The sequence below is a fragment of the Danio rerio genome, chromosome 7 (genome assembly GCF_052040795.2).
Source record: "Danio rerio strain M-AB ecotype USA chromosome 7, GRCz13ab, whole genome shotgun sequence".
Lineage (NCBI taxonomy): Eukaryota > Metazoa > Chordata > Actinopteri > Cypriniformes > Danionidae > Danio > Danio rerio.
In genome coordinates, this window is record NC_141027.1 from 39,233,663 (window position 1) to 39,256,409 (window position 22,747).

Here is a 22,747-nt window from a genome sequence, read left to right on the forward strand (position 1 = left end):
ATCTTATAAACACAACCAAGCCTTAAAACTACTGTGGAACAACCCTTTAACTAAAAATGAATCATATATTTTAACAGTGTATATTTAGAAAGTTTAGATAATTAGGCTAGGAGTAGGTGCTACACATTTAAATTCAATATATGATTTATCTACAAATATCTGGCGTAATTGCTTGGAGTATGCATAAAATATAATGAGTCACTTTATTCAAATGCACTGCATTAGTCTTGCTGCCATATAAAACCTTTTGTGCCACTTTTTGCGAAATTGTATTTAGTTATGGACATTATGTAAAATATTCAAATATATTTTGCTTGTAAACTTAGAAAATGAAAATGAAGTGGTGTCATGCATTCATGTGATTGTCACCTTTTTAATATTGAGGCTGTCCGAGGGGTCCCAAAAAGTATTAAAAGTTGACAAATCAATGTAGGGAAATTTAAGGCCCTTGAAAACTATTAAAAAGTCTTAAATGCTATATTGTGTGGTATTATATTTTTTTTTTATAATTTTTGATTATGCAAAGTATGATTGTATGCTAAAGTTTTCCTGATTTAAATCTGCGAATATCAGGATGCTGTGTAGTTTATAAAATCAATGAATCCTACTAAACTTGACATCATGCTGCTTTGTTTACTGCAGTAACCAAGGCAACACCATTATTTCTGCAGTTCTATAGGCACCAACCTGCTGGATTAGTTAGATTTAATAGATTTGTCTTCAATATATGAATAATGTTTTAGTTTTGAATTTGTCTCTTACATTAATAGTTGGTAAATATACTGTAAGTTAAAACCTCGCCAGTGTTTCCGGTTGAAACCTAAAGTGGATTTAAAGTCTTAAAATGTATGTAAAATAGTCTTAAAAAGGTCTTAAAATTAGTTGAATTTCACTCTCTAATTCCTGCATATACCTTGATAATACATTTGATGAAATATTGAACCACAGAATTCAGTAAAATGAATCAAATGGAAAACATTCATAAAAAGTTTTAAACTCTGTTTAAAATTCCACATTTTTAAGCCAGCAATTCTCAAGGATTGTACAGTGAATGCACAAATAACAGCACCTAGTGCAAGTCTTCAAAACCCTTTTCTTTCTTTCAGTGGAACTAAAAAGTAACTTCAAGTTTGCAACAGCAGGATCGACAGATGCTGAACCAAAAGGGAGCATCACTAAAGAGAGTACATTCTCCCTCTAGTGGAGACATTGTAGAACACTTTGTAATATGATTTTTGCAGTTGCTTTGAAGTCAATGGTCAGTACTAGATACAAAAAGAATCTCCTGGCCTTTATTAAATTGTGGGATAGTGTGTTTGCATATACAGTAGATGCTGCACTGTACACAAACATTCATGTGATAATTGTCAAAATGGACATAAGTCTACAGGTAGTAAAAAGAACGTGCAAAGCACAGCAGCAGCATTTGTACATATCATATATTATTTAACATATCTTTATCATAACATTGCATCTTTTTCCGTAAGTTTACGTGCGGTTAAAGTAAGATGAGTTTAAAAAGGGAAGTACAGTAATAGACTTTCTCTTCATCTCTGTTGATTATATCATAGCAGCTTGCATTCTTATGCATAGAAATCTAAAAGATCAAGATCTTCTATTCTCTGTTAAACTGCACGCCTCTGTTTGTGTGTGTTTGTGTGTTTGTGTGTGTGTGTGTGTGTGTGTGTGTGTGTGTGTGTGTGTGTGTGTGTGTGTGTGTGTGTGTGTGTGTGTGTGTGTGTGTGTGTGTGTGTGGTGGCTGTTCTTTACTAAAAATAGCTTCACACAAGACCCTGCCCACAGTGTGAGCATGTTCCTGTGGACTGTAGCTCATATTCTATTTGAGGCCTTACCCAAGCCGAGTGTTACCCCTGACCCATCTCTCTCTCTCTCTCTGCCTCACACACAAAAGACAAACATAACACAAACACACACTCACATGAGGAAGTGTCACAACAGGAAGTAGGGGGTGTTGGGGAAGAAAGATTTAGCTCAGAGAGGCACTAGCTGTGAGGGTCAGTTGCTGTCTACTTCAGCTGAGTGTGTGAGACTGAGCAGTGTCAATCTGGCAGGCACGGTAGAGAGAGAGACAAATGTGGGCTCATAGGAGGAAATGGGTCTTGCCCCCCACCCCTCCGCATCAACCGCACCACAGGTAAGACTGAACTTCAAAATGCTGCTTGTGTGTTCACGTGTTCATCTTTTGTGGTGCCAGCTCTGATCTCTGATGAACATCATGAAAACAGTCAGATCTGAAGGCATTAAGGGCTCTCTAGATGTCCAAAATATGCCTAAATCTGGCCTGTCAGTGTGTCTCAAATACAATTTGGATTTATCTAGTATTCCTTCTGATGGACTCGTTACGATCCCATGAAGCCAAAAGAGAAACCATGAATGATGCAATGACAATGTGGTGGATGTATTATACAGTATGCAACTGTTACCCTCACACTGAAAACAAATATTATGTGCTAATTTTAAGGTAAGTGGTTGCAAACAATTTATATGGGCTGAATTTAAACTAACAGATTAAGTTAAACATTAATTTAATATGCACAATATATCGTTTCAGCATTGATATCACTATTTGTGCATTGGCAATAGTCAACTCGCACACATATGCAATATTGAGGTAAATCTGCAGTGTAATTTTTACATTTACATATACAAAATCATTACGCAAACGCTTTTTAAATTTTTTTTACTTTAATCTTTGCTTTGTTGCATTTATCTAGCTCATAGTTTGTTTATTGCACGTTATCCATGATTCACTCTCCTACAAAATCATCCCAGCCAACCAAAATAAATACATTCAGTAACACTTTAGAGACCAATTCTCACTATTGACTGGTTGCTTATTAACTTGCATGTTATTGAGATTTTGGCTGCTTATTAGTACTTATATAGCACATGTTCTGTACGATCTTATTCTACATCCCTAATGCTACCCAATACTCAATCTACCTTAATAACTATTAATTAAAAGCAAATTAGGAGTTTATTGAAGCAAGTGTCAAATGGTTTACCAAGAGCCAGAACTAAACCTTAAAATAAAGTGTGATAAAGTTTTTCCTAAGTATAACAAAGTATATCGCAATTTAAATCTCAGAAAAACGAAATATCGCAATGTCAGATTCTTCCAATAACGTGCTGCCCTATTTGCAACCACTTACCATAAAGAATGTAGTAAATCCTATGAATCATTTTTCTTTAGGTGCACTTTTTTATTTCAGAAATGTATCAGTTAAGGATGTACTGCTTATACGGTTTCTTTGTACAGTATTTGCATACATGTGCTGTTGTGTGAGCGACTATCTTTACGAAATTTAAGCCAGTTTAGTGACTTATTGCAGATTTGTTTGCAGAATGTAGACATTATGTCAATTTAGAATTTCCATTTAATTTTACATACATGCTTTTGTCCAAAACAAACAAATTGTTCCATTGAATTTGCATTTTAGCAGTCTTCAAGACCCCTGATTAGGCATGGGCTGGTATAAGTTTCTGACGGTATGATAACCTTGGATAAAAATACCACAGTGTCATAGTATCAAGGTATAGTAATTACTGCTCTAACATATATTCTTTTTAAATGTCTGGGTAAAAAAAAACTTTTTTCCCTCATTTAACCAAATAAATTTTATCTTGTGAAACATTTATAATATTTTGCAACAGTAAACATGTCAGGATAAATAATTAAACTTAATCATTGGCTATCTTCATTAGTTTCAAAAACACAGATTTCTTTACAACACATTTAAAAAAAACATGTATAAAAAACTCTTTGCAAATACCTAAGCAATGGTAAACAAAAAATGTAAAACTTGGCTTTTCCAAACCAAGATAAATCTTGAATCCGGTTATCATCCCATTTCTACCCCTGATCTTGCCATTTCAGTGTTATGCTATGCGGCCAATTAAGTGCATGTAAACATGAAGGCCACTTTTGCTCCTCGGTCAGCCTACATGCATTAACCGCCATCCTTATGTGCAAGTAAACAAAATCATTGGGTCTTGTATCCATTTATGGGCTGGTTGACGTTTAGTTTCACTGGTTGGTTACTCAGTGTTTTTGCATGTTTTTTAGACCAGATGTAGTTAACCACCAAACCAGCATGTGGAAACCATCTGTGACCACCACCCTTATCTTAGAGTCTCATCACACATAATGTGTGCTTGTGAGAGAGAAAGAGTGATGCGCAGTCACGAGAGACGTCTGTATGTATATTAATAATACATTGTTCCACTTGTTGCATTTATTGTGGAACGGAATGTCTGATGTTGTTTTCGAAGCCTACGTAATCTGTGCCTAATTTAGGTGACACTAGATGACTCAAGGTAACCACAGTCACTTTCGTTGTTTGTAATTACTACAAAGGTTTAACACACAGTCTGATGTTATTTATTGTGTAGTGTAACTACTTGGGTAAAGAAATAAGCAGTGTATTTGAAACGTTGGAAGTGCAGAGGGAAAATACCCTTAGGTATGCAGTTGCTCAGTGTAGCCACAAGGTGGCGGTCCACTCTTAAGATACGTGCTCTTAAATGATTTCCTTAGATATAGTTTTAAATTTGATCCACTTGATTCTTCAATGAAGATTCTTTACTTGAGCGGGTGCTGTAATTTAATGTGTGCTTCTTTTTTTGAGCTGTACATTTCTCAGCCCCTATTTTTGGCAGTGTATTAGATCAGGCTGAATTCAGGTTACAGTGGATCCAACTTGTTACTCCTACACAGTTATATTTCCTACCCATCGTTTCAGCTGTCCTATTTTCACCTCCTCTCTCCCTTCCTCCCTTTATATATGCTTCCCTCTAGCTCTTTCTCCCTCTCTTTTTTTCTCTTACACAAGCCAACACGTAGTGCCAAGAGAAGAATAGCAGGAAACAATATCTGGTTTGTGGTCCAACTGTAATTGTGTACAACTTCTATTTTAGTGACATCATTTCCTTCCTTCACAGGAAGTGTGTAGTGAGTGTGAACAGCGGGTAAGGGGAGGGTTGTGGGGGTGTGGATAATTCCTTCTGCTGTCTTTTATATTTTGTTGACATAAGCATACATAAACATGCTATGATGAGGTGATGACAAGACCCGTCATGTACTTGCTGTTCCATCCACAGTAGTGTTTTGTATTAATATTGGGCTTTTATTTTTATGAGACTAATATTTGTTTAATTAAATGATAATTGGTATTGAAACGGTTATAAAATGCAATCATTTAAAAAAAATAATTTAGAATTAGATAGATAGATGGATGGATGGTAGATAGACAGATAAATAGATAGGTGGAGGGATGGATGGATGTATAGATAGGTGGATGGATGAATGGATAGGTTGATAGGTAGAAGGATGGATGGATGGATGGATGGATGGATAAGTTGATGGGTAGAAAGATGGATAGATAGATGGATGGATAGATAGATGGATAGGTTGATGGATAGATAGATAGATGGATGGATAGGAGGATGGATGGATGGATGGATGTATGGATGGATAGGTGGATGGATAGATGGATGAGTTGATGGGCAGAAAGATGGATAGATAGATGGATGGATAGATAGATGGATAGGTTGATGGATAGATAGATAGATGGATGGATAGGAGGATGGATGGATGGATGGATGTATGGATGGATAGGTGGATGGATAGATGGATGAGTTGATGGGCAGAAAGATGGATAGATTGATGGATAGGTTGATGGGTAGAAAGATGGATGGATAGATAGATGGATGGATTGGTAGATAGATGGATGGATGGATGGATGGATAGGTGGATGGATGAATGGATAGATGGATGGATAGATAGATGGATAGGTTAGTAGATAGATAGATAGATAGATAGATAGATAGATAGATAGATAGATAGATAGATAGATAGATAGATAGATAGATAGATAGATAGATAATATTGTTGTTTAAATGGTTAGACTTATCTGTAATACTTCTGGTCTATGTTGTGATGCTGTTCTACATTGCAGGCTAGCAGTGAATCTTTATATAAAGGTGCAAAAGAAAAACCTTTAACTGAAGCTAAGAGCTATATACACAAACACTGATTTGCCAGAAATCAATAGCGACTCAGAGCCTGAGGCCATCTTTCTTTCTGCTCTTTTCTTTTCATGTCTTTTTCTTTCTCTCCTTTTCTGAGTGTCAAACTGCATTTATTCACTGGTATAATGTCCTCCTACCTGAGTACCTATTACAATTGTGCTCACACAACCAAAAACACATTGTTCTGTGTGTGTGTGTGTGTGTGTGTGTGTGTGTGCGCGCACGTGCAATGTTTTACATTTTACTTCATATATGCTTTTGTGACCCAAGTTATGCATCTTTTGGTCAAACAAAACTAGATTGACTCCTGATTTGATCTGCCTACCATAAGCTGTTTATTATTTGCATTGTCAGCACATTTTCATCTAGAGCTTCTGTCTGACAGACAGCAAAACATTCAAAATGTCAAAAACAGTCAGGCATTTGGAGGGACAGCTACATTTGGGGTCCTATGAATGAGTCTCTTTTTGAGTTTGACACTTCCTGGAGTGCAACCGGCAGTCAGAGCATATGTGTGTGCGCCTGCATTTATGTGTGTCTGTGTGTGTGTGTTTGAGTACAAGCGACAGCCACCAAGAGAGGAGCAGGAGATGAGCTCTTGAGAACGAGAGAGAGAGAAAGACATGCAAAGAGGTCTGGAGGAATACTCTGTGCTTAGACTGGGATTGTAAGAACTTCCTGAGAGAGAGAGAGAGAGAGAGAGAGAGGGAGGAAGGAAAGAGAGGAGGGGGAGAGGAATGCGGGGGTTTGCTTATAGGATTATGTGTCTTGAAGGCGGAATGGGAAGCGGATCACACGTGGACATCTGTGAGGATCTGCAAGACTGAGCGCTGTTGGTGTTGTCCTCCCTCTCTTTGAGAGAGGCGGAGAGCAGGATGGTGCGACCCTTCTCTGCTTGTCGTTCTTGCCATGAGGACTCTCTGACTCTGTGAGTTTGGGATTGGTTCACATTGTTTGATTGACAGCTGGGGCTCCTGATGGAGCAAGAGCTGGGAGCAGGTTCTCAGGACAGGGAAGAGGTCACAGCCTCTCTGGCCTCCACGTCCGCTTCTTCATCTAACTCTGACATCCCATCCAAGCCTTTGCCCGAGGGGGATAGAGTGGCGGTTAGTCGGCGGCACAGCAGCAGGACTTTTACTGGGTTACGACTGTTTGGAAGGAGGTGAGTGTGACACCTGATGACGGAGATCATCCTGGTGCACTTGTGCTTGTCTGTGGGTAGATGTACAGATTGTGTATTTATGAGAACTTGCGGAGTGTGTGTGTGTGTGTGTGTGTGTGTGTGTGTGTGTTTGCCGTGCTCAAGTTTCCATTCAGTGTTTCCATCTCAAAGCCAAGCCCTGTGCTGTGCGTTTACAATAACAACACATCGTGTCTGTAACACTGTGTGTATATTACCTAGCCAGACTGTGCTCGCTGACAGATTGTATTGTGTTTGGGTTGGAGTTCTCTTTGCAATACACTGCACAGCCTATATAAGTACACCCCTCACAAACCTCTCGTTTAAATGAATATTCTTTATACCATGCTTTATAATTTATATATATATTTGTGCATATACTTTAAATTAGTCAGTCCTGATCAAATCAGGAGCTTATCTAACTAAATATCTTACGATAATGAAAGTGTATAGAAAAATATTAAATAGAAAATTTGAAAAAAGATGAAAAATCAAGAGAAAGAAATTATATTACAATTTTGTAGAAATTTTGTAATTTTTATTGCATGAATTTAAATGTATGTTTTTATTTTTATATTTGTTTGGTGAATAAAATGTTATTTAATAAATATATCTGTTTAATAAATCTGTTTTGTTTGAATGCACCAAAATACATTGCCTATATTTACTGAGAAAATAAGAAATATATTCATTTTCAAAATGGGGTGTACTCAATTATGCTGAGCACTGTAACTAATTGATAGAATTGCAAAAAATTGTCAACAGACTTGGTTGTATGCTACTTACTGTATGGATCACATTAAAAATGTTTGCTAGTCATATAATTTCAAAGCAGTGGATAACACATATTGCTTATGGTGAGAGCGGAGCATTCAGAATGTGTTGCTGCACAACCAAGCTTGTTCTAGTAGAAGAACTGCTTATGCAAAAGATGCCTTGGCTCATTATGCCTGTTTTCATGACAAAACGTGCGTTTTATGATTTCCATTGTAAATCCATTCTGTTTTGCATTTAGGCTTGTCCTGAAAACAAGCAAGTCAATTTGCGCAGCTTCATACTAGTTAACTTTTATTATTTGTGCTGAAAAGACACATGATTAGTTTAGTATATGCGTATCTGGATAATTTTTAATTTAATGATTTTAACTTTACATGGTCTTTGAAGTAAAAATTTACATGGTAAGAAATCAGTTTAAATTGTAACTCTTTTAACTCTAATAGCATATAGTCATTAGGGATATATTTAGATTGCACTTTTTGGGGAACAGCTTTTAGTAGGAAGTGAAAGAACAGTTTTGTAAGTAATGAGATTAAAGAAAATTAATTATTTATTTAAAAAAAACAAAAAAAATAAAAAATCGAGTTCAGGATGTGTGTTCTGGTGTCTATTATGCCCTTCTGTAGTTGATACAGTGATGGACTTACAGATGCTTTTAAATGATTTTTTAAAACTGTCTTTTACCGTTTACTGTTAAAACGGTTTTGTCTTTTAAAACATATTGGTTAAGTTGCACAGATATAGAGCATCATTGTTTGGCTTTGTTCAGCAAACTATATCAATATATTTATTGACATATCAATAGATTGAAATGGCTCATTTAAATTCTGTCAAAGGCATTTAGAATATGTGTGCTGCCCATATAATAAGTCTTTGAGAACGGGTTTCTCAAGTCAGGTGGCACATTAGACCAGGGGCTCATCTCCTGTTTACAAAATGCATCTCAAACTGCTTGAGAAACTGTTCTACCATGATAATTGGTGATGAAAATAAATGATGTTCAATAAGATGTACTTTGTGTTTATTCAGTTAAGCATACATTTTGAGGTTTAGGCCTATATAAGCTCAAAACAGTGATTTTTGATGACCTTAATCTGACTAAAGTCATAACTGAATAAGCAGAAATGGAATTAAGATTTGTAGTATGCATGTATTAGTGACATAATTGAAGTAAACACCGCAATCAAACTATTACCATCATGTAGGACTTTTCGGCATATTTTCTGACAAGATCCACACACGCGGCTGTCAGTAAAGGACCACACACACACACACACACACACACATACATCGTGAAACGCGGAGGTTTTTTTGCTTTCTATTTGGCGTGCGTTATTAAATTCCATAACACTCTCACCACTTCTTATTTGCATCTAATACCCCAGTTTGTCACAGGGCATGAATGAAATGTTCGTGGGTTAAAGTGAAACTGCAGAACTGCAGTTAAAGTCAGTCATCATGCTGATTTGATTCAGAGGGGCACTTTTTTGTCTGACGGCTCACTGATCAGGTATACATCCATGCTAAAATATCAAGGTGAAAGTCCAGCTTGCAAAGAATGCACCCAGCTCCCAACCCAACTTTAAGAATAGGTTAACGGCGGTATTTAGCGCGCAAAAAAAGTATTGCGTTAACGCCGATAACAGCCCACCACTAATATATGTTATATAGAATATATATATATATATATATATATATATATATATATATATATATATATATATATATATATATATATATATATATATATATAATATTATTAGCTGGCATCAAAATCCAGAGGTGATGCTGTATTTTTGAGCATTTCCAGTATTATGGATGTGACATTTGCACTAAAAACTCAACAAATAAATTCACAGAGAAAGTATATGTTAATATTATATTTAAACATCTGTTTATATTTTCCAAAACAACTGACCACAGTAAACGAAAACAAATTATCCCACAGCTTTGGCATAAGAAAAATATCAATATATCATGTAAACATGTTTTGAACTTTAAATGAGGAAAATAAACATGCGCTATGGATGTGACCAAAAAAGTCTCGAGTTTACAGAATACAACATACTTTGCAAAAATTCTGTGAATCAAACTGCACAACCCAAAAGAAACGATGCTAATCAAAAGGATAAGAGTCGGCTCACTATATGGTAAAAATAATTGGATTTATTTTAAAAACGCTTCGTTATGGATATGACAGATGTGAAATTGGTACTTGTGTTACTTTGGTAAATCAAATATAATAGTTTGAAAACATTGACAGATACACTTTTGAGTATTTCTAAAGTACTGTAAAATACTTGCTTACTCAAGAAACAAAAAGGAAATGTTTTCGTATTTTGGTGAAAACTGAATTGTTGTTCATGGCAATGTTGACATTTACATGGAATTGCTCATTTCTGGCAGTTAAATGTGATAAAGGCATTTCTGTGTTTCTGAGTTTGCATGTTCTCCTCATGTTATTGTGGATTTCCTCTGGGTGCTCTGGTTTCTCCTACGGCCCAAAGACATGCGCTAAAGGTGAATTGAATAAACTAAATTATTTGTGTGTGTGTATGTGTGTGTGTGTACTGGGTTGCAGCTTTAAGGAAATCCCCTGTGTAAAACATGCTGGATAAGTTGGTGGTTCATTCAGCTGTGGCGACCCCTTATGAATAAAGGGACTAAGCCGACGGAAAATGAATGAATAAATGAATGAAATGAGGCAAATAAATAATTGTTTGCATTACATTGTATTCTGCTAACCAGATGTGACGCACAATGCTTATCAAAAATGTTTTTTTCATATTTATCTAAGTTTCCCCCTCCCATTAAAGTCACGGTGGTTTCTGCAATGTCACCGATGTCAGTACTTATTGTGTTCTGTGTTAAAATATTGCTTTTTAAAAGTGATATTTATTATGAAAGCATCAATACACAGATAATATCCAGATGTTGAAAATCAATTGTAAGAAACAAGACTACTACTTACAAGAGTTATCCATTATATTATGTCTGTTATTGATTTCGTATTAAATGGTTTACTTTTTTGTTAATTTGATTATTTAATTATCCATTTTATTGAGAGTGTGAGGCAGCAGTGTGCTGGTGAGAGAGTCTGCCCACACGCTTCTCTAATTGGCTGTGATTTGTGACTGATATTGTTGTGTCTAGTGTGGGCAGACAAATGGCATCATGTCTGCTTTGGACACTATTAGACAGGCCATCCATCTATTCTGAGTGTTTCCTCTGGCTTCAGCTTCAGTACCCTCCGTGACCTGATGTAAGACAAACAGCTTGGAGAAGGGAGACATGATTGGGTTTGTCTGTATCAATCTACTTCAAGTATAATTTATTTGTTAGGTATGTGTTTGTGTGTGTGTGGTTAAGGTGTTTTGCCTGAATAAAAATGTTACTGTAAGGATGCTTGATTTTTAAAATTTGTTTATTATTATTTTGGATCATGATTGCACAGTATCAAATCAAATCAATCAAATTCATTTTCATCAAATGATTGTTTATTTTTATTTATTTATTTATTTTTATTAAAATATTTTCTGAGAGGGTTTTTATTAGAAGATAGAACATAGAGTTTGTGTTCTGGAGAACAATGAGTCCATTCACGCAGTGGTGCAGTAGGTAATGCTGTAGCCTCACAGCAAGAAGGTCGCTGGTTCGAGTCTTGGCTAGGTCAGTTGGCGTTTCTGTGTGGAGTTTGCATGTTCTCCCTGCGTTTCCGTGGGTTTCCTCTGGCTGTTCCGGTTTCCCCCACTGTCCAAAGACATGGGTTATAGGTGAATTGGGTAGGCTAAATTGTCTGTAGTGTATGTGTGTGAATGTAGTGTTTGGGTTTCCCAGTGATGGGTTGTGGCTGGAAGGGCATCCGCTGCGTAAAACATATGCTGGATAAGTTAGTGGTTAATTACACTGTGGCGACCCCGGATTATTAAAGGGACTAAGCCAAAAAGAAAATGAATGAATGAATTTCTCGAATCCTTGGGTTTTGGTCTTTCTTTCATCATGTGAAAGACAGAAGCCAATCATATATATTTAGAGCTGGAAAAAGATTTGATTAGGTAATTTTTTGACTCCTTGGTCTGAATTGTTTTTTCATCACGTGAAAGATGAAAGTCAATCATATGCATTTAGAGCTGATAAAAGATTTGATCCGTTCATTTCTCGAGTCCTTGTTTTGAGTTGTTCTTTCATCACGTGAAAGACTGAAGTCAATGCATTTAGACCTGGAAAAAGATTGATTTGTTTCTCGAGTCCTCTGCTTGAGTCATTTTTTCATCATGTGAAAGATGGAAGCAAATCATATGCATTTAGAGCCCGAATAAGATTTGATCCGTTTATTTCTCGAGTCCTTGGGTTTGAGTCATCTCTCTTTACATGCTGTCATGTGATGAACGAATGACTCAAAAACCAGAAGACTCGAAAGATGATCTAATCATGGCTCCTTACAGCTCAGACTGTGTCCATTGGTTAAGCTTATATGGGACTGTCTATATGACCTGAATGAACCACTCAAATTTGAAGGTGAGATGATATAATTATAGACAAAAGGTCAGGTAAACAATAAATGATTGTCTCTTTCTTTTAGCATTCTAGTTATGACTTGTTTATAGTGTGATCAATGTTTGTTGTAGATGAGTTTGGAAGCAAAGCAATTTAATAATATTTTAGGCAAATTGAACGAAATGAATGAGATGTCTCTTAAATGTATTCACCTCACTGAACGAGACTCAAAGATCCGAGTCATTAAATTGATCTGAACTTCCCATTACTAATGTGTTTTCCTGTGTGTTTTTGTTTAATTTACGGTTTGAGGATAGTAACATTTTTACATTGTAAAACAATGGGAAATGAATTGAAGTCCAAAATAAACAAATACTAAATGATGTTTATTTAAAAAAGGGTTTCAGTGAGCGGTAGGTTTGGGTTAATGGTTGTTCAGTCAGTATAAAAGCAACAGAATGCTGTGCCCACAAAATGTGTGTGTCTTTTGGATGTCTGCTGACAAGTCAAAAAACTTGCACAATTTTATGGACTTTTGCTTATTAGTCATCTTTTTATTTTTAATCTGGTTGCAAAGACAAAACAGAAGATGATGGACTGATAATTGAGGGAGCGATAGATGGGAAGATATGCAAACTCATCCTACATGTTATACCATACATAACGATGTACAACATGAAGAGATCTCCATTAGAGTGGTTAGTTCTTTCATCCGGTGTGGCAGACTGGGATGCTTTGCTCGGCTAAAATGATGCATGTTAATGTCAGCTCTATAAGGTCTGACTGAAGAAGCCCTTTCGGCATGACAACATTTTTATCACCTCTATTATCTCTCGCCTTCTCAGCTCTGCATGTGTTCCCGCTGATGAGACGGCTCCCGCTGTGAGTTTTAGTGTGTGCGAGTGTGTGGAGCTTATTAATTGATGCATGAAGATGATCAGAGATGTGAGAAGAGGATGTCAATCAGACTAAATTATTAACTTTCGCTGGTGGAGCTCGATTTCCGCACGATCGGATTCTTCTCAGACAGATCACAGGAATAATTAAAAGTATCGTTAATTGAGTGAGAATCTGTGTGTATTAGGGCTGCACAATATATTGTTTCAGCATCGATATAGCAATGTGCGCTTTCGCAATAGTCACGAGTCGACGCAAGATAAGCTGTTAAGTCTAGATTGTAGTTGAACAGGAGCCACAGAATTGTATTTATACGAAATGTATAGAATTTAGTTTTTTTGCTCAATTATTTTTTTTTTATCTTGTTCCTAAACTAAATATCTACATTTCAAAGTGAAAAAATATTATTTTACTTACCCCACTGGCAGATGATTTCACTTGCTTTAAAGGAAAACTCTTAACTTTGACTTATTTATTCTCAAGTTAAAAACAAAACAACTTTTTCACTTGATCTAAGATTTATTTGATATTTGGACAAGAAACAAGACAAAGCAAAATAAGAAAAGTTTTTATTGCATTGTGGATAATTTTTATACCAGAATATTCGAAAAAACATTAAATAGAGTTATTTAAACGGTCTTGTATTTCATATCGCAATATTTATTGCAAAAAAATAAAGTATTGCAATATCAGATTTTCCAATATCGTGTAGCTCTATTGTGTATGAATGTGTGCCTTAAAAATGGCTATCATTTACATTTCAACTTCCTTTTCTCACACACACATACTTTCTGGATGATGCTGGAAGGGATATGGTTGCGGCCGGAAGTTAATGACAATTATTTATATGATTATTGTATATATTATTTATAATCTTTATATTATTATTTATTATACACGTTCTTTATTAAATTAGCCAATAGTTGTATTTTATTAATGTCTACCCCTACCCCAACACTAAATTCAACCATCAGAGTAATGTAAAAACATTAATCATATAGAGCATTATTCATATTATTTATTAAATTACCCATTAATTGTAATTTATTAACATCAGCTCTGTAACGTCCAGGTTAAATGGGTCATAATTTCAATTTAATCATGGGAATAAAAATTAAACAACCTTTCTAGCACGCTGTCTTTGTTTTTGAGGGTGTGGGCAGCAGCTTTGTTTTTATAAAGGCGGACATGGGAAGAGCCGGCGTGATACGCGCTCTGCCGGGAAAATTCTATAGATAACCTAACGAGACAACATTTGTTTTCAAAATGAGTTGGAAAGTTCACCTTTCAAGCTTTATGAAGTTATGTCTTTCTCTCATGTATTAATGTATTCAAGCAGTGCGTGGACTCGTGGGCGTGGTCGCATTAAAATTAATGAACTCAGACTGAGAAACTAGACATAGTGTTGATTTCATACTGATTATTTTATCAAACATTGTTTTTTTCCTATGCACTTGCTGCATTTAAAAGTAGACACTTCAAGCTTTCTAAAGATATGTGTCTCATGTCAGTGTGTTTTGTTTTTGCAGAGTTTCAGTGCATTTTACTGGCGCGAAGAGAGAGAGAAAAGAAAAAATGCCTGCACTGTATGTTTTCCTTATTTTGCAAAAGCACACACTTTTGTTGTTATTGTGAATGTACACAAAAAGTAGACATTAAACAGATTCGATTGATGTTTTGCTCTTATCTGTACGATCAAAACTAAAAGTGTAACTTAAGTTCTTTTCGTCGTTATCAGGAGAACACGCATCAAAACATGTATACGTGGTCTTCGACCCCTAGGGGTTAACCAAACTCTAAACCCAAACCTTACAGTAATGTAAAAACTGTAATTATATTTTCATATTTGTCTTAATTACCCATTAGATTGTGACACCACAACCCTAAACCTACCCCTCAGAGTAATGTAAAATAATATTAATTATTGTTGTACATTGTCACAAAAATAATGCTATATTAATGTATACGCAGCTGTATCCCATCTAGACCTTACCCTACTTTCTCTCTGTGTTTCTCTGTTTGTTTACACTGCCATTTTGTGTGTTTACATTTCCATGCCTTTGTAAACAATCTCAGCCAAAGACAGTTATGAAGCCCCTCCCGCTGTTTGTTTGTTTTTGTTTATTTTTTTTGTTGAATGCTTGATTGAGTTTACATCTAGAGCATCTCCGACATCAGCGATGACGTTAAGCACAAATAAGTGCAACTGTGTGTAAACGCATTGACCGTAGTGTACTTTAGGGCACGATGGGATATTTCTGATCATGGCCTGGAAGTGTCTGTGTCACCATGGCAACCGTGTGTCAGGGTGGAGGAACTCAGCGGAGATGCATTTATCATGTCAGACTCCAGCTATCTGGGTCATCTCCACATATAACTCAGTGTGACACACAAGCCATGTGAAGGGAACTTTTGACAGCACTGACTCATGTATTAGTCAATGTCTGATGTCCTTTCAGTCTGCTTGTGCTTTTTTTAAACGTGTGTGTGTGTGTTCAGTTTATGTACAGTATAGCTGACTGTTACCACACACTTAAGCTTACAGTGACTATTTATTAGGGATGCACCGATATGTCATTTTTGGCCAATACTGATGACTCTTTAGATTTGGAGGCCGATATATTAAGCTATAAATGTTCATATTAATTTTACAATTTGTTGCATGATTCCAAATATATACAGTTAACATTTGATTTTATTGTAAAACCTTAACTCTCGGAACTTTATTAACTTTACCAAACAGCCAGAAGAAATACTGTATTTTTTTGTTGGCCTAATACTATCGGACCAATAACGATAACATAAAAAAATAGCTCTTATCAGGTGATATCGATATGGTTGCCAATATAACTTACATCCATATTCTTACTATTTATTCTATGAAAACAATGTCATTTCATATAAGATATACACTAGCAGTCAAAAGTTTGGGGTCAGTAGAATTTTTAAATGTTTTAAAATACGCTGCTTCTGCTCACCAAGGCTGCATTTATTTAATCAAAAATACAGAACAAATTGTAAAAATGTGAAATGTTATAACACTATAAAATAACTGTTCAAAAGTAATTTATCGTTTAATTTAATCATTTATTCCAGTGATTAATTTATTCTTTTTCTTCTTATTATTATTATCATTCTTCTTCTTCTTCTTCTTCTTATTATTATTATTATTACCATCATTATTATTATTAATGGTTATCAAAATAAATGCAACAATGACTGGAGTAATCATTTAATTTGTAACTACAATAAGCAATAAATAAATATTTAATAAATAAGTTTTTAACTATTTAAATTATTTTTACATTTAACAAATGCTGCCTTTTGATGAACAAAATTTTATTTAATAATAATAATAATAATAATAGTAGTAAATAATTGACCCCAAACTTTTGACTGTATAGCTCCCCTAAAGTAATGAATTTTAAATTTCCTTCAAAGGATTGAATTTAATTACATTTTTTTTTATTGTAATGATAATTTTTAGTTTAGTGAGTGAGTCTGAGTTTATTCAGTTACTATGCTTTCTACAAATTTCATTTTACAATTATGCAACACAGTTGAAGTCAAAATTATTAGCCCTCCTGTGAATTTTCTTTTTCAAATATTTCCCAAATGATGCTTAACAGAGAAAGGAGATTTCACACAGTTTTCTGTAGTATTTGTTCTTCTGTAGAAAGTCTTATTTGTTTTATTTTGGCTAGAATAAAAGCAGTTTTTAGGATCAGTATTTTTAGCCCACTTAAGCAATATTTGTTTCGATTGCCTAATTACCTTAACTCATCTAATTATCGTTATTGGTAATTATAAGCCATAATTAGCCTAGATAAGCCATTAAATTGCACTTTAAGCTGAATACTATTATGTGGAAAAATATCTAGTAAAATATTATTCACTGTCGTCCTGGCAAAGATAAAACAGTTATTAGAAACGAGTTATTAAAACTAATTAAACTCTGTACATTATTAAAGGTCCTGTGAAGTGCTTTGAAATATGTATTTTTATTCAATACATGTATCTTGGAGGGGACGGGACATGTAAGATAAAGGAGAGCATTTGATTGGTTATGATTTGAGAAACTGAAGTATGAGGTGATATAAATAAAACCGCTGATCCATTTAGGTGGAAGTGACAAACTACAAGCTTTACATGTTTATATCAGATTTATATTTTCTATACGCAAATTTTGTCACTGCTTTGGAGCACACTAGCTTATGGAAACTAACAATACTGATACTAACATCTAAAAAACCTTATTTTCATTTCATGGGACCCATTTTTTAATTACTCCTTTTCACACTGTAGCCTGTATGCTGACATTTTTGAATGAATCAAAAATAGCTGATAAATATTGGTAGCTGATACATCTGTGCTACTCTAGTCTTGAGCTTTAGGGCTGAAGACAAATTCATGATAAGTGTACGTTTTTTTATCATGAACTATTGCCATATGTTGCCTGCTGTATGCAGCTGTGATTCATTTGGCCTATAGCTGTGCTGTCAAACAGGCAAGGCTAAACTTTCCCAGAATAAGTCAGATCCGCCACCTGCAGAACTGAATCTGGCACCTATTTTAGTCAATCTCCCACACACAACTTCATGCTATGACATGTACGCATCCTTTGTTAAATATAAAGCATATTTAAGAGTGTACCTAGGAGTTATGCAATTTCAGACGGTCTACTTCCTTTCATGCATTAATTTACATGAACAAACATTCATTTACATTTACATGATTGGGCACTTTTGGACCCAATCTTTACCACAAAATGCCACAAATGCTTTTCTAGATACAATCAAGAAAGGACTATAATCAACAATGTGGTCTTCTCTGTTTGCCGTGTGAGCGGCTTGATTTTGATAAGAGCATTGCCTTTTTTTAAAACTTATTTTTATTACTGCATCATCCTCCTGCAAAACATAGTACTGTAAGTATACACCACACAGATACATAGTACATACGTTTTTAGCACCATTGGGTTTTACAGTACACAAATTAAGATCATCAAAAACATCAAACCCCCTCAAATAGAGCAGAGATGATACGAAACGTTACCTCATGCAAGCAGAAAAAGAGAGAGAGAAAAGAGAGCTTACAGCTTTTCTCCAAAGTAGTGAAATAGGGTTTAAAGCTTTTTAAGTAAGGTTAGTTACTAGGATCTTTTTTTATTACTCATGCTCGCCTCCCTCATTATAGGAGTTATAATCGCAGCTTTTCAAATCCCAATTTCCGTTTTAAAATCGATTAATCGTACAGGCCTACCAACAGTGGAAGCAACAGTGCTAACAACTGAGCTACCGTGGCGCTCACAATCTTTAAATTTAATGAATTTTATTTCATTTAAATGCAAAATAAGACAAGAGAGGCATACTAAACAAGAAGTGAATCTCTTCCAGTGCACATTTTCAGAAGATTTTATTGTGTGTGCATGTGATCAGAGGGTGAGAGATGAGAAAGGAGATGATGGACAGAAAGTGCACTTAAAATCATTTTGATAGCTGAAGATGTATGTGTGTGTGTGTGCGTCTGTTTGTGTTTGACAGTTGCTCATTTGAAGCAGAGGAACTCTGTGTTCTCAAAGCTGGACTGAGCTCAGTGCATAAACAAAGAAGATAAGTGATGGTACATCTGACAGATCAGTGTAGTGGTCAGTGTGAGCAGAAGATGATCTGCCCCCCCCCTCTCCCTCTCTCTTTCTCTCTCTCTCTGTGAACTTCATTTCACGACTGTCCATTCAGAAGCGCAGCAGAAGTGTGTCCATCTGTCAGCATCTCGCGGCCTGACGCTCTCTGCCAAGTGCCCTACTTTACACTGAGAGAGAAGAGAAGTGAAGGAGAGAAGAGGAAGGGTTTTGTCAGTTCATTTAGAGTCGGTGTGTGTTTACGTTTATTTATAGCCATGTTGTGCAACAGTGTTTGTTTAGCATATGTGTGTGTGTGTGTGTGAACTAGCTTGACTCATTTGTATGTTTGATATGTAGTGTGGCACAGTAGGTAGACATTTCAAATATGTGAATACACATGCTATAGACTGCAGTGTGTCTTTTCCTCAACAGCAGAGAGAGAGAGAGAGAGAGAGAGAGAGAGAGAGAGAGAGAGAGAGAGAGAGAAAAAGAGAGATATGGAGTGAAGCTAATAAAGGAAGGCAGTTGTGAAGAGCAGACACTCCATGTTAATCTGGCAGTGTGGAACAGGAATGCAGGGTGATGTCAAAGCCGTACTGCTCTTCAGTTGCAATCCTGACTTACATGGTATGCTGGGTGAGATCAGAAATAAGCTGCAGCTCAGAATGCAGAAATATAAGAAAATGGCCAATGGAAAGGGAATTTTAAAGAAGTGTTTCATGCTGACCTGGGTTGCATTTTGTTTGGGAAAAAAATAACAGTAAGAACTAATATTGTGAGTAATATCATTACAGTTTTAAATAATTATGAGCAATTTTGCTCTGTTATAAAATGTAGTTTATTCCTGTGACAGTACATTTTTGAAAACTGCTGTGATGCTAAATGTTCTTTGTGGAAACCACGATACATTTCTCAGGTATTAGTGGGCAACTTAGATTTGTTTGGTCCAATTACATTTTTTTTTAGTTAGGCTATTCTACCACTGGGCAGTTAACCCTCTATGACAGAGATGTCCAAAGTAGGGCCCGCGGGCCAAAGTCGCCATCCCATCTGAGAAGAAAGGGAGAAGTTTGAATGCCTTTAACAGAGATTGTCATTTATGATTTAAAGTAACCTTTTGTTCATTTGTTCTTTTAATTGTTGAGCTGCAAAAAAGCAAACTGTATTTAAATGTTTGAAATAAATTTGATCATAAATCAGATTTTTAAAAATGTAAAAGCTGTTACTGGAAGATAAAGGATGATGCACAAGACATCAATGAGCAAATCTATAAAAAGTTCATCATAGAATGTTAAAAGATATTATAATAATTATTAATACGATTCAAATATTTTTTCTATTTATTTTTAAATCTTAATATATTAAGGAAATTACCATGGATACTTTAATGTAGAAATTTGGTATATTTACAGCCCACCACCCTCAATCAAATGTGCTTTTTGGCACTTCATAAGATAAAGTTTGGGCACCCCTGCTCTGGTTTTGCCCTCAGACAACAAACTACTTTTTTTGGCCCACACAACATCTCTTTAAATAGTTTTTTAAGTAAAGTTGACATTAAAAGATAAATAAAAAGTTGGTGACCAATGAAATTTGAGGTGGGTGTGGTTTTGACCTTTCTTTTGGGGGCTGAAGTGCCCTTTTTGGGACCATATGCAGGTTGAGCACACGGCTAACATAATGTAAGATTAATTTAACTTTTTAGCCTGTTTAAATTGAAAAATCTTTGTAATAAAATGAACATGATTTGTCATTTTTTTCTTCCTAAACCAAAAATTAATGCCACAAAGGGTTAATATTTTATTAAAGTATTAATATTATAAAGGGTATAATATTTATCATAATAATCTAATTGTAATATTTATTATATTAACTATAATTAATTATTATAATGATAAAAAATATAGCTTCTCTTAATAAAAGATAACATGTTCAGTCAATGTTCTATACTGTATAAAAAGTACAACGTAAGCGGACTAGCGGAGGCGGCACGGTGGCGGAGTGGGTAGTGCTGTTGTCAGTTGGCTGGTTTCTATGTTTGTATGTTCTTCCCATGTTTGCATGGGTTTCTTCTGTGTGCTCTGGTTTTATCCACAAGTCTAAAGACATGCTATACCATATGTAAGTTAGGTAGGCTAAATTGTCTGTGTGTGAATGAGAGTGTATTGGTGTTTCCCAGTGATGGGTTGCAGCTGGAAGGGAATCCACTGCATAAAACATATGCTGGATAAGTTGGCGGTTCATTCACCACTAATTAATAAAGGGTCTAAGCCAAAAAACAAATGAATAAATGAATGAATCTAAGCGGAACTATACTCTAATTTGAACTATTCATTGCTCATTTATACCACATGGATCTTTCATTCATTCACCACACAAATAGCTGCATGAGATTGTTTGTTTTCATGACAAAAGATTAAATACTGACAGAAGCACAAAAGACAAACACTTGAATTAACATGTATGTTGGACTTGAAGTGGTGCTGTGCAGACTAATTTCTCCTGCTGTATGACAAAAAAAAGCACATGGAGTAGTCTACATTCTAAATTGTTCTCACAGTTTTTTGATGTCATACACTGATCGCTTTAAGCGGCCTTACTTCAAGTCCAGCACACCTCATGACTCTCTGATTTATTGTAAAGTCAGGTGAAAGGCTTTAATAAGCATGCTCTCAACTAGGCATGGGCCAGTTTAAGATTGTGACGGTATGATAATCCTGGATAAAAATATCATGGTTTCATAGTATTGTGATCACTGCTTTAAAATATATTATTTTTAAATATCTGGGGAAAAAAAATCCTTTTCCCCCTTTGAACACAATATGTTTCATTTTGAGAAACATTTACAATATTTTGGAGCAGTAAAAATGTCAGGCTAAATAATTCAAATCAATCATTGACTTCTGCTGTCTTCATTCATTTTTTTAAACACTGATTTCTTTACAATTTTAAATGTTTTTGAATACCTTTTCTACTGGAGATACTGTTGTCCAAATGTTGGCATTTAATCATTTTAAACTTTGTAATAGGGTTTTATGTGCATGTTTATTAATGATAAATGTATGATAATGATCTAAATACTATGATACATGATATATAAATGTATGGTGCTATTGTTTTACTACACTTAATTTACATGTGTGTACATATCCTCATAGTCAGGGAAAAAGAAACCAGCTTCATCATTGAATGTCACTCAATGCATGAACCAAAAATGTTAGCAGTCATTTTAAATGTACTCGATGCAAGTTTTAAAAATATTCATTATTTATATTGTACCTTACATTTATACAATTATCATTTTATTGACATTTTTGTCATCTTTTGACAAAGTTTCAGTTTCAAAAATTAACTATCCAGTTTCTCAAACTTTCTTTTAGAGGCAACAGTTTCTATCAACTAATATAAACATTCATGATAATATGAACAATGGTATCAACTAATATGAACATTTTTTTTTTATCATGCCCAGCCCAGCGCTATGGGCCATCCACATACTGCAATGAAATGAAAGTCACTTCAATCAGACTCCAGTATGAACTGATCACAGTCTGACCCGCATGTGCAAAAGAACACCACCAAGACCACACACAGCATGCTGGTATACAGAAGTAAACATAGAGGCCACTAAAGTCAATGTTTGTGTTTTGTTTTATATGGGGATGTGCCATGCTAAACCAACAAATATGTCTGCAGGCAATAAGAGGGATAAAGAGGAGCAC

General features: G+C 35.2%; 1 protein-coding gene across 25 annotated transcripts in view; it reads left to right on the forward strand.

The window, feature by feature from the left end:
- dgkza (diacylglycerol kinase, zeta a) overlaps nt 1-22,747 on the forward strand; it is a 195,478-nt gene that overhangs the window by 42,652 nt on the left and 130,079 nt on the right. For 7 of the 25 annotated variants that reach the window (XM_087259390.1, XM_087259391.1, XM_087259392.1 and 4 more), the window contains exon 1: nt 2,019-2,155. The exons of 16 other annotated variants lie outside the window; for them this stretch is intronic. In XM_087259390.1, coding sequence (XP_087115516.1) covers nt 2,094-2,155 — 62 coding nt within the window. In that variant the 5' untranslated portion in view covers nt 2,019-2,093. Of the gene's footprint in view, nt 1-2,012; nt 2,156-6,526; nt 7,214-22,747 lie in introns of those variants that run through there. 2 more of the 25 variants (NM_001442947.1, NM_001442948.1) reach the window with 2 other exon arrangements.